The sequence below is a fragment of the Ambystoma mexicanum genome, chromosome 1p, assembly GCF_040938575.1.
Source record: "Ambystoma mexicanum isolate Mex_15411 chromosome 1p, UKY_AmexF1_1, whole genome shotgun sequence".
NCBI classification, from domain to species: Eukaryota; Metazoa; Chordata; class Amphibia; order Caudata; family Ambystomatidae; genus Ambystoma; species Ambystoma mexicanum.
In genome coordinates, this window is record NC_090921.1 from 204,532,610 (window position 1) to 204,545,936 (window position 13,327).

The 13,327-nt window shown below is 46.3% G+C and overlaps 1 protein-coding gene across 1 annotated transcript in view; it reads left to right on the forward strand.

The window, feature by feature from the left end:
• The first annotated feature begins 3,782 nt into the window (after positions 1-3,782).
• LOC138469393 (vomeronasal type-2 receptor 26-like) overlaps positions 3,783-13,327 on the forward strand; it is an 81,780-nt gene continuing 72,235 nt past the window's right edge. The window contains exon 1 of the mRNA XM_069609028.1: positions 3,783-3,947. Coding sequence (XP_069465129.1) covers positions 3,783-3,947 — 165 coding nt within the window. The remainder of the gene's footprint in view (positions 3,948-13,327) is intronic.

Consider the following 13,327-nt stretch of genomic DNA (forward strand, 5'->3'; position numbering starts at 1 on the left):
TCATGAGACGCTTACAGACTTTGCTCTCGGCTGCTAAAAGAATGCAAAACAAGTTTCATCTGAACACATAAACAAGTTGTCTTTCTATGGCTCTAGCAAACAACACTACAGTAGGAGGGAATTATGTGTATCTTGTGAATCTACCCAAGGTGGAGAGCAGATTTTGGGATTCCCAGGATGCTCTCACCAATAAAGTGATTCACTAGTTTAGGTTTAAGAGAGGCTACTGCTCGATTATCCATAGGGATATACTGACATGTGAACGCTATTCTAGCCCTGCCGATAAGCAGAGGGACTTTATTTAGATAGTATTCAGGGCAAAATAACTTGTTGAAGGACTCCTGGAAATGGAACAAAGATCTCTCCCACGGTGCAGGCTAGAAGAAACCATTAGGTTTAGTGCACCAATTGCAATAGCTAGTTCAACTGGAAGAGCAATACGATTAGAAGAGGAGAATATGGTCCAGTTTCTAGTGAAACTAGCAACAATCAATTTAGGACCTCGAATGCCAGTTCAGTGGCAAGTTCCCTCGGGGCGCTGTTAATTCGGGGGTGATTAGTCGTGGTCCTGAGTGGAATATTGTAGGGCCACAGCTTGTGGACAAGATTGGGTAGCAGGAATCCATTCAGTCTTGTAGCTGTGTAGTCCCTGACATGATAAATGCGACAGAGGATGTTCACTGACAAGGTGTTCATGCTGGTTCTGGGCCCAACCCTAAGCATTATAAAGGTTTTCTCTTCTGGAGGTGAGACAGGGCATATTATTTCCTGGAATTTTGCAGGGTTGCAGGGTTGGGGAAATATATCCATGATGAGGAATGGCTATGTTTCTTTTGTACACACAATGTTATATGTATGCAAGAAACATGGGCTCTAAAACCCCTGCATATTCAGGGCTATGCCACCTTCTCTTGCCCGGCTCGACAGGGCAAGGGAGGAAGGCCAGCTGGAGGAGGCTTGATCTGGGTCAAGCCATCATTGTTCACATCTGTTAGATGTGCTGTTAATGTCTGTGGCGCTCTCTTGGAACTGCATCTCAGCTTAATGGGGGGGGAGCTCTTAGTGATACATCTATTCAACTGTCATATTAAGGTTGAAGGTATGAGGCTTTTCCAAATTTTAAAGGACAGATTAAACTGATAGAGGGGAGGGTGGTTCAAAACAAGGACCAGGCCTGGGTGCTGGAGACCCTGGTGCCACCTCGACCAAAGAGGAAATATCATAAGGCAGAAGAGGTGGCTACTGTTTGGATGGCCTGCAGCAGGAGGGCATTCAATGGAAGATTCCCGGGGATAGTCCGGCTGCCATTACCTGCCATCAGTGGAGTGGGTAGTAGCTTGAACAATTATATATTGGTCAATATTAAATCCTGTTTTTTTGTAAACCTTTGCAGTTTTGCCCAGATTAGAGAGTGACCACCATCCACTGGTGCTCTCTGTCTGCAGCTCCATGTTTGGAATTGCAAAAGGAAGTGATACACGTCAAAGAGTAGGTATCTCAATTGAAGTGCATGGAAGACGATCCATCAAATGGGTCAAGCTTGATATAGCTAAGCTACTCCCGTAAGTATATAATAGTATCCTCCCTATGCTAGAATTCCTCCTATCAGAGGTGCCATGTCCAAATGTTGATATCGGGAAAGCCCATGAGGAAGCTACAAAATGTCGGGCAATGTTTTTCCCTACAAGCGCTAAGCTACAACACCGTTTGCAGGGAATCTAAGGGTGTACTAGTCCAAAGAACAAAGGAGGTAGCAATGGCAGGACCAGCTCCATTTAGGATGCCAGGAAGGCCTATACAAATGTAATGAAGAGATGAAGAGAAAAAGTGAGGCTTTTGAAGAAGAGTTGTGAAGTCAACTTCTGACAGTTGTAACCAGAGGTTTTGGAAACTAATGGTAGCAGAAAGAAATGCACACCATTCTTCAATTGTTGGTTGTATATCTGAACATCCAAAATGTGTATCATGAGGACAGAGATTTGCAGGATTCGGATTGGCTTTCTGTAGCTAGTGGACCTGGCCCCGGTGATGTAGAGCCAACACTATTGATCCTTAGTCAAGAAGATGTGAAGCTGGCTCTAATTATGCAAAGACCAGGCAAAGTCCTGGGTCTGGACAAAATTGCTGTTGATTTCTATATGTTCGAACCAACGATCTGGGTACCATATTTGATTAAATAGTTTAATGGCATTCTAAAATTGAACAGTGTTCCTCCTTCATGGACAAGGGTGAAGAATGTCCATTTCTGATGCTTGTTAATCTGCTTAGAATCGCATGCTGTGCATGTAGTCCGACATTCAGTGGTAACTGCAGAGTATTGTATCTTGTCTTTTGAGAATCAAAAGGGGACGTCGACATGGGTGTGCCTGTAACACTATCCCTAACATGACGTTTAGTGTACCCAAAATCCCTCACGTGTCCAGGTCCCTCATATTGTTGTTTTCCGCCGAGCTATATGGCCGCCCTAATGCAGAGCGCTTCATAAACCATTGTGTTATTGTTATATTTCTCAACCTTCAATCGTTTATTCTCATTGTCACTCCTTTCAACGGTTGATTCTTGTGCCACTACCGAAGACTGCTGAAGTCGGAATTTTAACGGCTGTTGATCCAGTCGGCACTGCCCACCACGTGGCCGGGCCTTCTGGCAGGCCTGTACCGTAGGGAGAGTGGGGTGGGGGTGGTCATATTCTTTTCAAAAATGCCTTTCCTTTTCCCCTCTTTTGGTCCCCTGGGTTTGCACCGCTATCACAATCCTTTGCTATGGACAGGACTCCATTTCGATTGTGTCCTTTCTGTAAGGCAAAATATCTGCGGAAAGACAGGCACTGTTGGTGCAATAGTTATCTTCCCCTCGACCACAACAAGGCGTCCTGTGCGGCCTGTAAACTCCTACCTCCCAAGACTATTAAGGAGCACCGTTTGAAGCAGTGGGCAGCCTATGCTATGTCGCAGGCCAAAAGTCATTCCCCCGCCGCCACAGCCGGCGAGTGTGACAAAGGGATTAGCGATGACCAAGGCTCCACTTCGGAAGCCATTGACCTTACGGCAGAGAGTTCTCAATCCGCAGCGTCCATCTCCGGCCCAGATAGGCACGACGTGAGTCCTGCTATGGGAACAATACATCGCAGCGACAGGGAGGCACCCGATTCTCACAAAAAGATCACAAGCCACAGTTCTGCTTCGGAAGTCCAGTCGAAGTGCTCCAAAGCGCCAACAGGCACGTCGGATACTTCGACGGTGCGCGATGATCTTTATGATCAGCAGTCCGTCTCGCAACCGCGACAGCGGCATGTGTCCGGGCAGTCCAAGATTAAATGTGCTAGCACCAAAACACATGTGCTGTTGAGATGCTTCCGAAGAAAGCGCTGACACCGCTTAAGGCCCCGGTGGTGCCGAAATCCACAGCACAGCCACCGGCTCAACCGCCACACCTCCCTGTAACCTGAGCATCAGCAATAGTATTGTGACGATTGCTTCAGCGGTTAAACAAAAGGAACAGTCAAAAGACACTTTGAAACAGAAAGAAAGGCCTTGACACGTCACAATGCCAGGAGCCCCAGAAAGAGTACTCTGAGAGCCCTTATGCTTTATCCAAGGCTTTAGGAGAAAAGTCTCGACGTTCTACACGGGACAATCATCAAGAAGACCTCTTTCCTTCCCTGGACTCCTCTGGTCCATCATCATGGACCAGGGAGAAGTTTGAGGGGTGCATGAATGTTTGTTGAATTCTCAGAGAGGTTTTCTCCCAAGAGGCCTCGTGAAGATCTTCCCTTTACGCCTATGGCCAAGTTTCAGAGTACCTTTGAGGATCCTCATGAAGAAAATGTTTATGACCTTACTGATGACGAGGTTCCTATAAATCCCTACATACAGGATGCTGATCCCTTTGTGGACCATACTGATGATCCTGCTGATCCCATGGATAATTGGAAAGACAGCCATCCGGTTGATAATCAATCTTGGGCGTCCCTTACTCCTACCCCGAACCCTGACGCTCTGTGTATGGATTACCTTCCTACCACTCCAGTCCGTGTTTAACGCCATTTTAAAGAGGGCAGCTGGCCATTTCCAAATCGCCACACAGGAGGCTGTGCCGGATTTGGATTTGTAGCGGACATACTGAGGAAAAGCCTCCTGCCAGTCAGGCCATTTCCGCCTGATAAAGAAGGCAAAAAATTGTATGCACAGGCGAAAAGGGTTAAGACTGCTGCTGCATTCTACATACGAATAGCCAACACCACTCATTTAGCTAGCTACTCAGATGTACAGTGGAACCTGCTGCAAGAGGGCCTTCAAGAGGTCCCTGAACCAATGCGAGCTAGACTGCTCATGATTTGGGTCAGAAGGCAAGCAAGTGAACCACAACATTCTTAAAAACACTTTGGATGCTGCTGAAACAGCGGGAAGGACCTTGGCTCAGGGTACGCTATTAATATGGCACGCCTCGTTGAGAAACTCTGGGTTTAAGCCTGAAACCCAAGCAGCCTTAATAAACAAGCCAGTTGAAGAGACCAACTTGTTCGGCAAGGCCATGGACGAAGCACTTGAGACAGCCAAAAAGGAACATGAGACTCTAAAGACCTTAAAGGAATGGTTTGGTCAGAAAATATTATTGTCCCTATGGTTCGGCCATTTGCTTTTAACCATAATTCGATCGATCGTACAAACATTTCCTATGCACCATAACCAAGTTTTCGTCTCTTGAACACAAGCAAAATCAGGCAGCAGCGTGCGACCATCTTATGATAATCTTATCACTTGCCGCATCACCCTGGGTGACCTGCGTTCGCTGCACTAAATCATATCCCCCGCCCCTGAGCCTGACATCACTAGACGCCCATTTCACAATGCCAAAGCACGTCTCGTGTCAACATCCTCTGCACCTCAGCTAATGATGTGTCGCCATGGAAACGGCAGGAAGCCTCTTTCCTCGATAAGTATAAACAGAGCGTTTCACAACACACAACAGCAGATTTTCTTTCCATTCCTCTCACTGTATTTCTTTTAGTATTCTGTGACTCGTTTCTGTGCTCTGGTCAGCTACCTTCGTTGCTTGTAGCCCGTGTGAACAGATACCAGTACGACCGCTATAAATTATTTTTGTTTCTTTACAACACAATGGCAACAATAATGCCCTACCTGTATGAGCCTGAGTACTCCGAGGAGGAATTACTGGAAAGAGTAAGCTCTGTAAATGATGGGGCTTTGAACGACAGTTGGGCGGACGTTTCAACAGATGAAGAGCCTGGACCTAGTCGCATGGACGGTGTTTCCACCTGGTGTACCTGCAATCGGTGCGCGCTAATGCCAACCGAGGAGAAGAACTGCTGCTGCCGAGAAAACTCTGGATGCTTGTCCTACATATCGCAAGGCGATCCACAGCCACAATGCGTTACCGAGCTCCCGGACTTCACGGCAGCCTGCCTCACACGGTCCGTGTTGAGGATTTTGATGGTGCTTATACACGAACTTCGTGCAACAGTTCGCCCTCGTAATCCAAGTAACGAGTAAGGATAGTCTGGTTGTGATGTCAGTTAGGCCACTACTATTTCATGGTTGTCCCCTATATTCTCGTAACTTCAATATATCAGTGTCATATCCGTTTAGTCTTGCAATTCTCTAGTAATAGTCGCATAAAAGTCATTCAATATTGTGCAGTGTCTAGTTAGCATTTGTCCTGGCAAAAATGCCATTGCATACAAGAATTGTCATTGACAACTAAGGTTTAATACACTTATCTTGGTCATTTAAAAACAGATTGTATATTTCTCTTTCATAGGTGGTACCGGCTGGTGGCCTATCGTTCGTAGACATGGTGGCTTCATGGGAGGCTTGGACATCGCGTTCGACGAGTAATACCCGCATGTGTCGTTGGCGCCATTAGACAAACTTTCCCCAGTGACAGAGGTCAGTACAGGGTATTTTCCCTCGCTGAGCTGCAACCAGACCTTTACAATGTCTAGTATTTTTGTGCCATCAAAATAAGAAACCTAATAAAACACAACATATTTTTTATCAATGGTTGTTTCAGTTTTTAAGTGAATCAAGTGTGTCTCCATTCAGCAGTGTTCCGGTGCCTTGTCTGCACGCCCCTGGCCAATCCATCCCCCCTCCACTATCAAAGTCAGTTCGCACCAGTGGATGTGCGCTGCCATGGGGTGCTGTCAGGGGCGCGAACGGCCAAGGTGCCAAACACCATGTACACTTCAAAAGGTATCCTACGCCCAGGGGCCATTGTTCACATGGCCTCCTCAGTCCCCGTGTATCCAGGAAGGCTCAACTGAAGCAAGCCATGCCCCTGCAATCCACATAAGTGTATCTCCATTCAGCAGTGTTCCGGTCCCTTGTCTGCACGCCCCAGCCAATCCATCCCCCCTCCACTATCAAAGGCAGTTTGCACCAGTGGATGTGCGCTGCCATGGGGTGCTGTCAGGGGCGCGAATGGTCAAGGTGCCAAACACCATGTACACTTCAAAAGGTATCTTACGCCCAGGGGCCATTGTTCACATGGCCTCCTGAGAGCCCGTGTCTCCAGGCAGGCTCCCCTGAAGCAGGCCGTGCCCCTGCAATCCACATAAGTTTGTCTCCATTCAGCAGTGTTCCGGTGCCTTGTCTGCATGCCCCAAGCCAATCCATCCCCCCTCCACTATCAAAGGCAGTTCGCACCAGTGGATGTGCGCTGCCATGGGGTGCTGTCAGGGGCGCGAACGGCCAAGGTGCCAAACACCATGTACACTTCAGAAGGTATCCTACGCCCGGGGGCCATTGTTCACATGGCCTCCTCAGACCCCGTGTCTCCAGGCAGGCCTCCTTGAAGCAGGCCGCTCCCCTGCAATACACTTAACACCACGACATATACACGTCATTCATTCACAAACACACCCCTTTTTGTAATTCTTTATAAACCACTTGATATTTACCATGAGAACATCTTTGAGCACTGCAATTCAACTTGGGAACGTGTTACTCTGTGACCGCTTCGAGTGAACTCGTCAGTGTGCTACCTGTGAACATCTCCCTTTTCTCCTGCCACTTATTACTCTGCTTGCTGAATCCAACTGTTTGTTGGTGCAGGTAAGGGCATGTATCCTTATCATATCTCCTTCATTTGTAAATTTATATCTATTTCGAAGTAACATACTCACTAGTGCAATTTTAATTTGTCTTCTTGCTATTGACTTGAGTTTCTTTTGTTATGTTATCGATATGTCAATTTTTATCAGTGTCAATTGGCATCGTATTGCATCCTTCGCCGACCGTGTCTATAGTATAAGCATGTTTCCTTTTCGTGCACGATAGAACATTCAAGGGATGAGTAACATGTTCTGATTTTCAACACATCAATGAATCATTTCTGAAATTTATCCCATAATACAGCCGCACACGCTGCACTGGTTTTGCTGTGGTGCTCAAAAGAAAGCGTACAATGAACAATGTATGGTCCAATTCATTCTTTCTCACATGTTTATGCAAAATAGTTTTCTAATAATGTTGACCTTTATTTTGCAGAAATTGCAACAATGGCTCCATGTTCTATTTTCGGTTGCCCTTAGAAGACCCATGACAAATCCGAAGGCATTAAAATGCATGTATTCCCTAAGACTGTTGATCGAATAAGAGAATGGGTAATATGTTGCGGATATCCACCAGAAGAGGTTGAAAGTAGAGTCAAACAAGTCTTGGAGGACAAGAGGGGTCATCAATACGGTATCTGCAGCCTGCATCTCAACCCAGATATGTACGACACGTCCTTGCACACAAAGAGGAATCAACTGTGAACAACTCGAAAATTGCTCCAAAATGCTATTCCGACTTTATTCGTAAAAATGCCGCCACAGGTGAGTCACGCTTCCGGATTTAGCTTTATGCCTGTATTTTTGGTGTAAATGTCACTTATATTACTTTCCATATTTATGTGATTGAATAGCTTTTGAAATAATGACTATTTTGCTAAACATCAGTCCTTGTTTTGTAGAACCCACATAAAAAATGATTTATGAGGACGGATAACTATGCTATATTATGCATTTACATAAGCATACTTTTCTTGTATTCAGTCTCCTTACATGCCACTTTTTAATGTTGGAATTTTTAAATCGAATAATACTTTCCCTTTACCACTCCATGACTATCCACTGAATATGAAGCAACAAGATTCAACATCCATGTCTTGCCTGGAGTCACCAACCACTTCGAGCGCGTATCAGGTAATCTTACCTAGCTATTCTGTTCCAGACTGATTTTATCTACGGAATTCTAGATAATGTGATCATATTTTCACAACGTATCATTGCTTTACACAATGTTTATCATGGTTTGATATTGATATGTACCTTTGTCGTCTTTCCAAATTGTGTGCCCAGTTTCCAATATTTTCATCCTTACTGATTGATTGATTGATTGATTGTTTATTTATATAGCGCCTATACACAAAGTGTTTCAAAGCGCTTCAAGGAGGGAGAGAACATAGGAAAATACAGTTACATTCAATAAAAGTCCTTGAAATAATACAGAATGTGAAAAATAACTATCGTAATAGGCCTGACGACATTTCGGATAGTGCAAGTGCATAGAACAGATAGGGCAAAGAGGGAAGGGAAAGAAGGAGAACAAAACAAGCATTAACATTACTATGCCTGACAACAATTGATGTAGTGCAAGAGGTAAACAGGAGGAGGGAAGGGGGTGGGGGGGGGGATATGAGTGGGGAGAAAGGAGATGAACAGACACACTACAGTACAAATTTGCCGGCAGCAAATTAGTAGAGCAGGGGGTGAGGGGAGGAAAGGAGGAGACAAGGGGAGGAGGAGGAGTAGAGACAGACAAGCTGCTATCAGAAGTCATGGGAACAAATGATAGGAGTAAGTGCTAAGTGGGGGGAAGAAGGAGAGGAGGGAGAAAGAAAGAGGGGTGAGGAGTAGAAAAGTGGCATAGAAGGGGGTAGTGGAGGGGGGAGGGATGGAAGGCAATTTAAAGGGGGGAGGGGGGCACACGGACCTAAACGAGGGGGCAAGGCGATGGGGGGGTACAGCAGTAAATCAAGGGGCGATGGGGCTGACAGGCAATACAGGGGGGCAAGGGGCAGACGGACACTCATGGGGGGCAAAGGGGGCAGACAGACACTCACAGGGGGCATTACTAATGCAAGTACTTGCATTACTAATGCAAGTACTGTGTTTCAGGGAGATGCTGAAGCGTCCACTTCAATTACAACATCCCTCGTAGTAGATCCGGTGCCAGAGGTATGTGTCTTCACATTTCAATAGGACAAGATAATCTGATCATATTTACATATCGTGTAATTGTTGATATGTACCTTTGTCGTCTTTCCAAATTGTGTGTCCAGTTTCCAATCTTTTCGTCCTTACTAATGCAAATACTGTGTTTCAGGGAGATGCTGCAGTGTCCTCTACAATTACATTATCCCTTGTAGTTGTTCCGGAACCAGACCTTGCAGTTGATCCAGAGCCAGAGGTATGCATACTGACAGTACCATCTAATGAGAGAAAGTCGGTCTAATTATATGTGTAATGCAAATGACTTATTTAAATGGATACTATTTTTTATAGGGGTGTATACAAGATCCGTATATTGAACCGGAGGCACGTGGATCTGAGTCGGTGCGCCAGCTTGCTGATGTTGATGTTAGAGTAAAGAAGGTTTCAAAGAAAAGAAATAAAAATAAGGTTAGTTATAAACACTTTATATTTTTGGCAATTGTTTTGTGCTGAGGCCTTCATTATATGCTTCTTTTAATGTAAATTGTACAACATTGTATATTGGAGTTACACTGAACATCCCTTTTCCTATCTATCCTATAGTTGCCTGATGGAGTACAGACTATGCAGACACATACAGCGATACAAATGACAGATGCTGCTTGCCAAACTGTTTTCACCATTGAGACACGGCGTGTTTACACTCGAGATGCCTATGTCCAATGGCCAGAAAATGAATTTAATATGACCGGCGAATCCAACAAAGTGTTTTTGGACCATTGCTACAATGCGCCTGCTCCGCAAAATGAAGGTGAAAGTGAATTTATAGTAGATAGTTTTACATTACTCAATGAGCACTTGACACAATCGACACCCTGCAAAAAACAGTCCACATTGATGTTTTATTTATTTATTTATTTATTTATTTATTTAAATTTATATAGCGCGCAAGCAGCCCAGGGGCATTGAGGCGCTGTTACTTGCAATAACTTAGTTACATGGTACATATGATAGCGATTGTTGACACATTATGAGTAGTACAGGAAATCATACTGTTGTTACAAATATTGCATTTGGGTGTAAATTACGAACCTAAATGATAAGTATTTGTGCTGATGTGTCGGTCCTTATGTGAAGAGGGTAGTTTTCAGTGTTTTGCGGAAGGTGGTGAGGGAGTCCTCGCCACGGATGGTGGGAGGTAGGGCATTCCAGAGGGTGGGCGCGAGTTAGGGGAAGCTGGACCCACCCGCTTTTACTCTTTTTACTAGTGGCACAGAGAGCATGTTGGTGTACGGGGATCTGGTTGGCCTGGTGGTGGAGACAGGGTGGATCCTTTGAGAAAGGTAGGCAGGAGCAGTGAAGTGAATGCACTTGTGGGTCAGTGTCAGGGCTTTGAATACGATCCTTTCATTTATTGGGAGCCAGTGCGCTAGTTTTCTGGCTTCAGAGATGTGTTCTCTTTTAGCAATGCCTTGGGCTGCCCGGAGAGCATTGTTCTGTATTACTTGTAGTCTCACTAAGTTTTTGTTTGAGGTTCCTAGAAAGAGTACATTGCAGTAGTCTAGCCCGGAGCCGGTGATGGCTCTGGCTATGTTGGTGCAGTTCTCTTTGGATAGAAAGGGCCTGATTGCATTGATAAGTTTAGCATGATATGCAGCTGTGGATGCTATTGCGTTGACTTGTCTATCCATGGATAGGCTGGAGTCCGGGTAGACTCCCAGAGTTTTGACAGAATCGGAGACCGGGATTTTAATGGAGTCAATGGTGAAGTGGCTAAATTGGACATCTAGGTTTTTTAGCGTGTCGGGGGAACCTACCAGGAGGAGTTCCATCTTGTCAGAGTTGAGGCATAGTCCGTTGTCAGCCATCCAGGCTTGGATGGTGTTGTAGAGGTTGTTGAGGGTCAGGGAGTCGGTGTCATAGTTACCTGTGAGAGTGAGGAGGATCTGGGTGTCGTCGGCGTAGTTGGTGTATGAGATGCCCATGGCGTCGAGGATGAGGAAGAGGGGTCGTGTGAAGATGTTGTATAGGGTGGGGGAGAGACAGGAGCCTTGGGGTACACCACAAAGTATAGTAGTTGGGGATGCGGCGGCTAGGTCAGAGAATACTTGCATGGTTCTGTCTTGTAAGAAGGAGGTGATCCAAGCTGTGGCCTCTGAGGAGAATTTGGCGGTGGAGGAAAGGTGGTGGCATAGGACGCCATGATCCACGAGGTCGAATGCCGCGGATAGGTCAAGGAGTAGGAGAAGTGCTGGTTTACCCATGTCTCTAGCATCGTCCATTTGGTTCTTCAAGTCAAGTAGGGCGGTTTCGGTCCCGTGTCTAGGGCGGAAGCCAGATTGGCGGAGTCCAAGGAGTTTGTTCTCTTCAATGAAATGCTGGACCTGCAAGTAGGCTGCTTTGTCCAATATTTTGAGGAGGAATGGGACAGTGGTGATAGGTCTGTAGTTGTTGGGGGAGGTGGGATCGAGAGTTGGTTTTTTCAAGAGAGGTCGGACCCAAGCTTCCTTGAGGGAGGCGGGGACTTTCCCTGTGGTAAAGGAGGCATTAACGAAGGCTGTTAGGAAGGGCGCTAGCGCTTCCGTGCAGTCTTTGATAATGGAGGCTGGGCATTCATCACCTTTGCAGTTAGAGGGCTTGATGTTCCTCATAATGTTGATGATGTCTTTTTCTTGGATGGGTTTGAAGGAGAAGGGTAGGGGGGATCCGTGGCGTGTGACGGGATAGGGATATGGCTACTGGGTAAGGCTTGTTTAGTGGCTAGTATTTTGCTTTTGAGGAGGCTTAATTTGGTTTGCATGGCCGCTTGTATTTTGTCACACCAGTTTTTGTCTTTGGTGATATCTCTGGAGCGGAGTGGGTGTCTCGAGCTCTCTGAAAATGGCGAAGATTTCTTTGGTGCTAGATTGGGCTTCCGAGATTCTGGATTCAAAGGATTTGGCCTTTGCTTGGTTGATTGCCTTTTTGTATTTGGTGGATAGGGCTTTAAAGAACATCTTGTCTTTTTCAGAGTGGGACGTTTGCCACTGTGTGAGTGCAGCTTTTTTCTCGTTGCGGAGTGTGAGGAGCTCAGGTGTGAACCAAGAGTTGGAATGGGTAGTGGGTTTGGATTTGCGTGGTTTAAGATGGGCAATGGAGTTGATAGCTGCTTTAATGGCAGTATCATAGGTTGTTGCGAGTGTTTCTGGGTCTGATGAAAAAGGTGGTCTGAAGGCTGGGCCTTGGAGGAAGGGCAGTAGCCTTTCCTTGGTGAGCTGGCGGGAGCTTCTGGCGAGGCAAGGAGGGAGCGGTTGAGGCAAGGGGGCAGCAAGGGAGCTAGTGGTGAGGATGCTAAAGGTGATGATGTGGTGGTCAGATCACGGGGTGGGATTGTTACCTGTAATGATGAGTGGGCAGTTATGCTGTGCTATCCAGTCAAGCGTTCTGCCTTGAGTGTGAGTAGGGCTAAGGATGGTGTTCTTGTAGCCTAGAGCATTGAGGGCAGAGTCAAGGGATTTGGCTGCTACGTCCTTACTATCCCGGAGCCCTAGATTGACGTCCACGAGGAAAATGGCTTTAGACTGTTTTTTGAGGTTGTCAGAGAGGAGGTGGATGAGAGAGGCTTGGAAGTCTTCTGTTGGGCCTGGAGGGCGGTAAATGGTGTGCACAGTAATGGTGCAATGGGGAGAGAGGGTTATTTTAACTTGGAGGTAGTCGCTGTTGTTGTTGGTCAGGGATTTCTCTATCCTTCTGATAGAGAGCGAGTCTCTGGCAATAATTGCTACACCTCCACCTTTGGAGAGGCGGTCTTGTCTAGTTATGGAATAGCCAGGGGGTAGGGCGAGGGATAGTGCCGGGCCGGAGGCATCATGTAGCCATGTTTCTGAGATCATGAGTAGATCTAGGTTGTGGGAGTTTAGGAGGTCGTGTATGTCTAGGGCGTGGGCATTGATGGACCTGGCGTTAATCATGGCGCATTTCATGTGGGGTTCAGTAGTGCCTGAGAGGGGGCTCATGATGAGAGAGGGTTTGGTGGAGGGGGGGGTTGAGCTCTGGGTGTTAGGGAAGATGCAAATCACAGATTTTACATTGGGGGTCATATTTTCAGCGGTGGTGGACACATGTGGT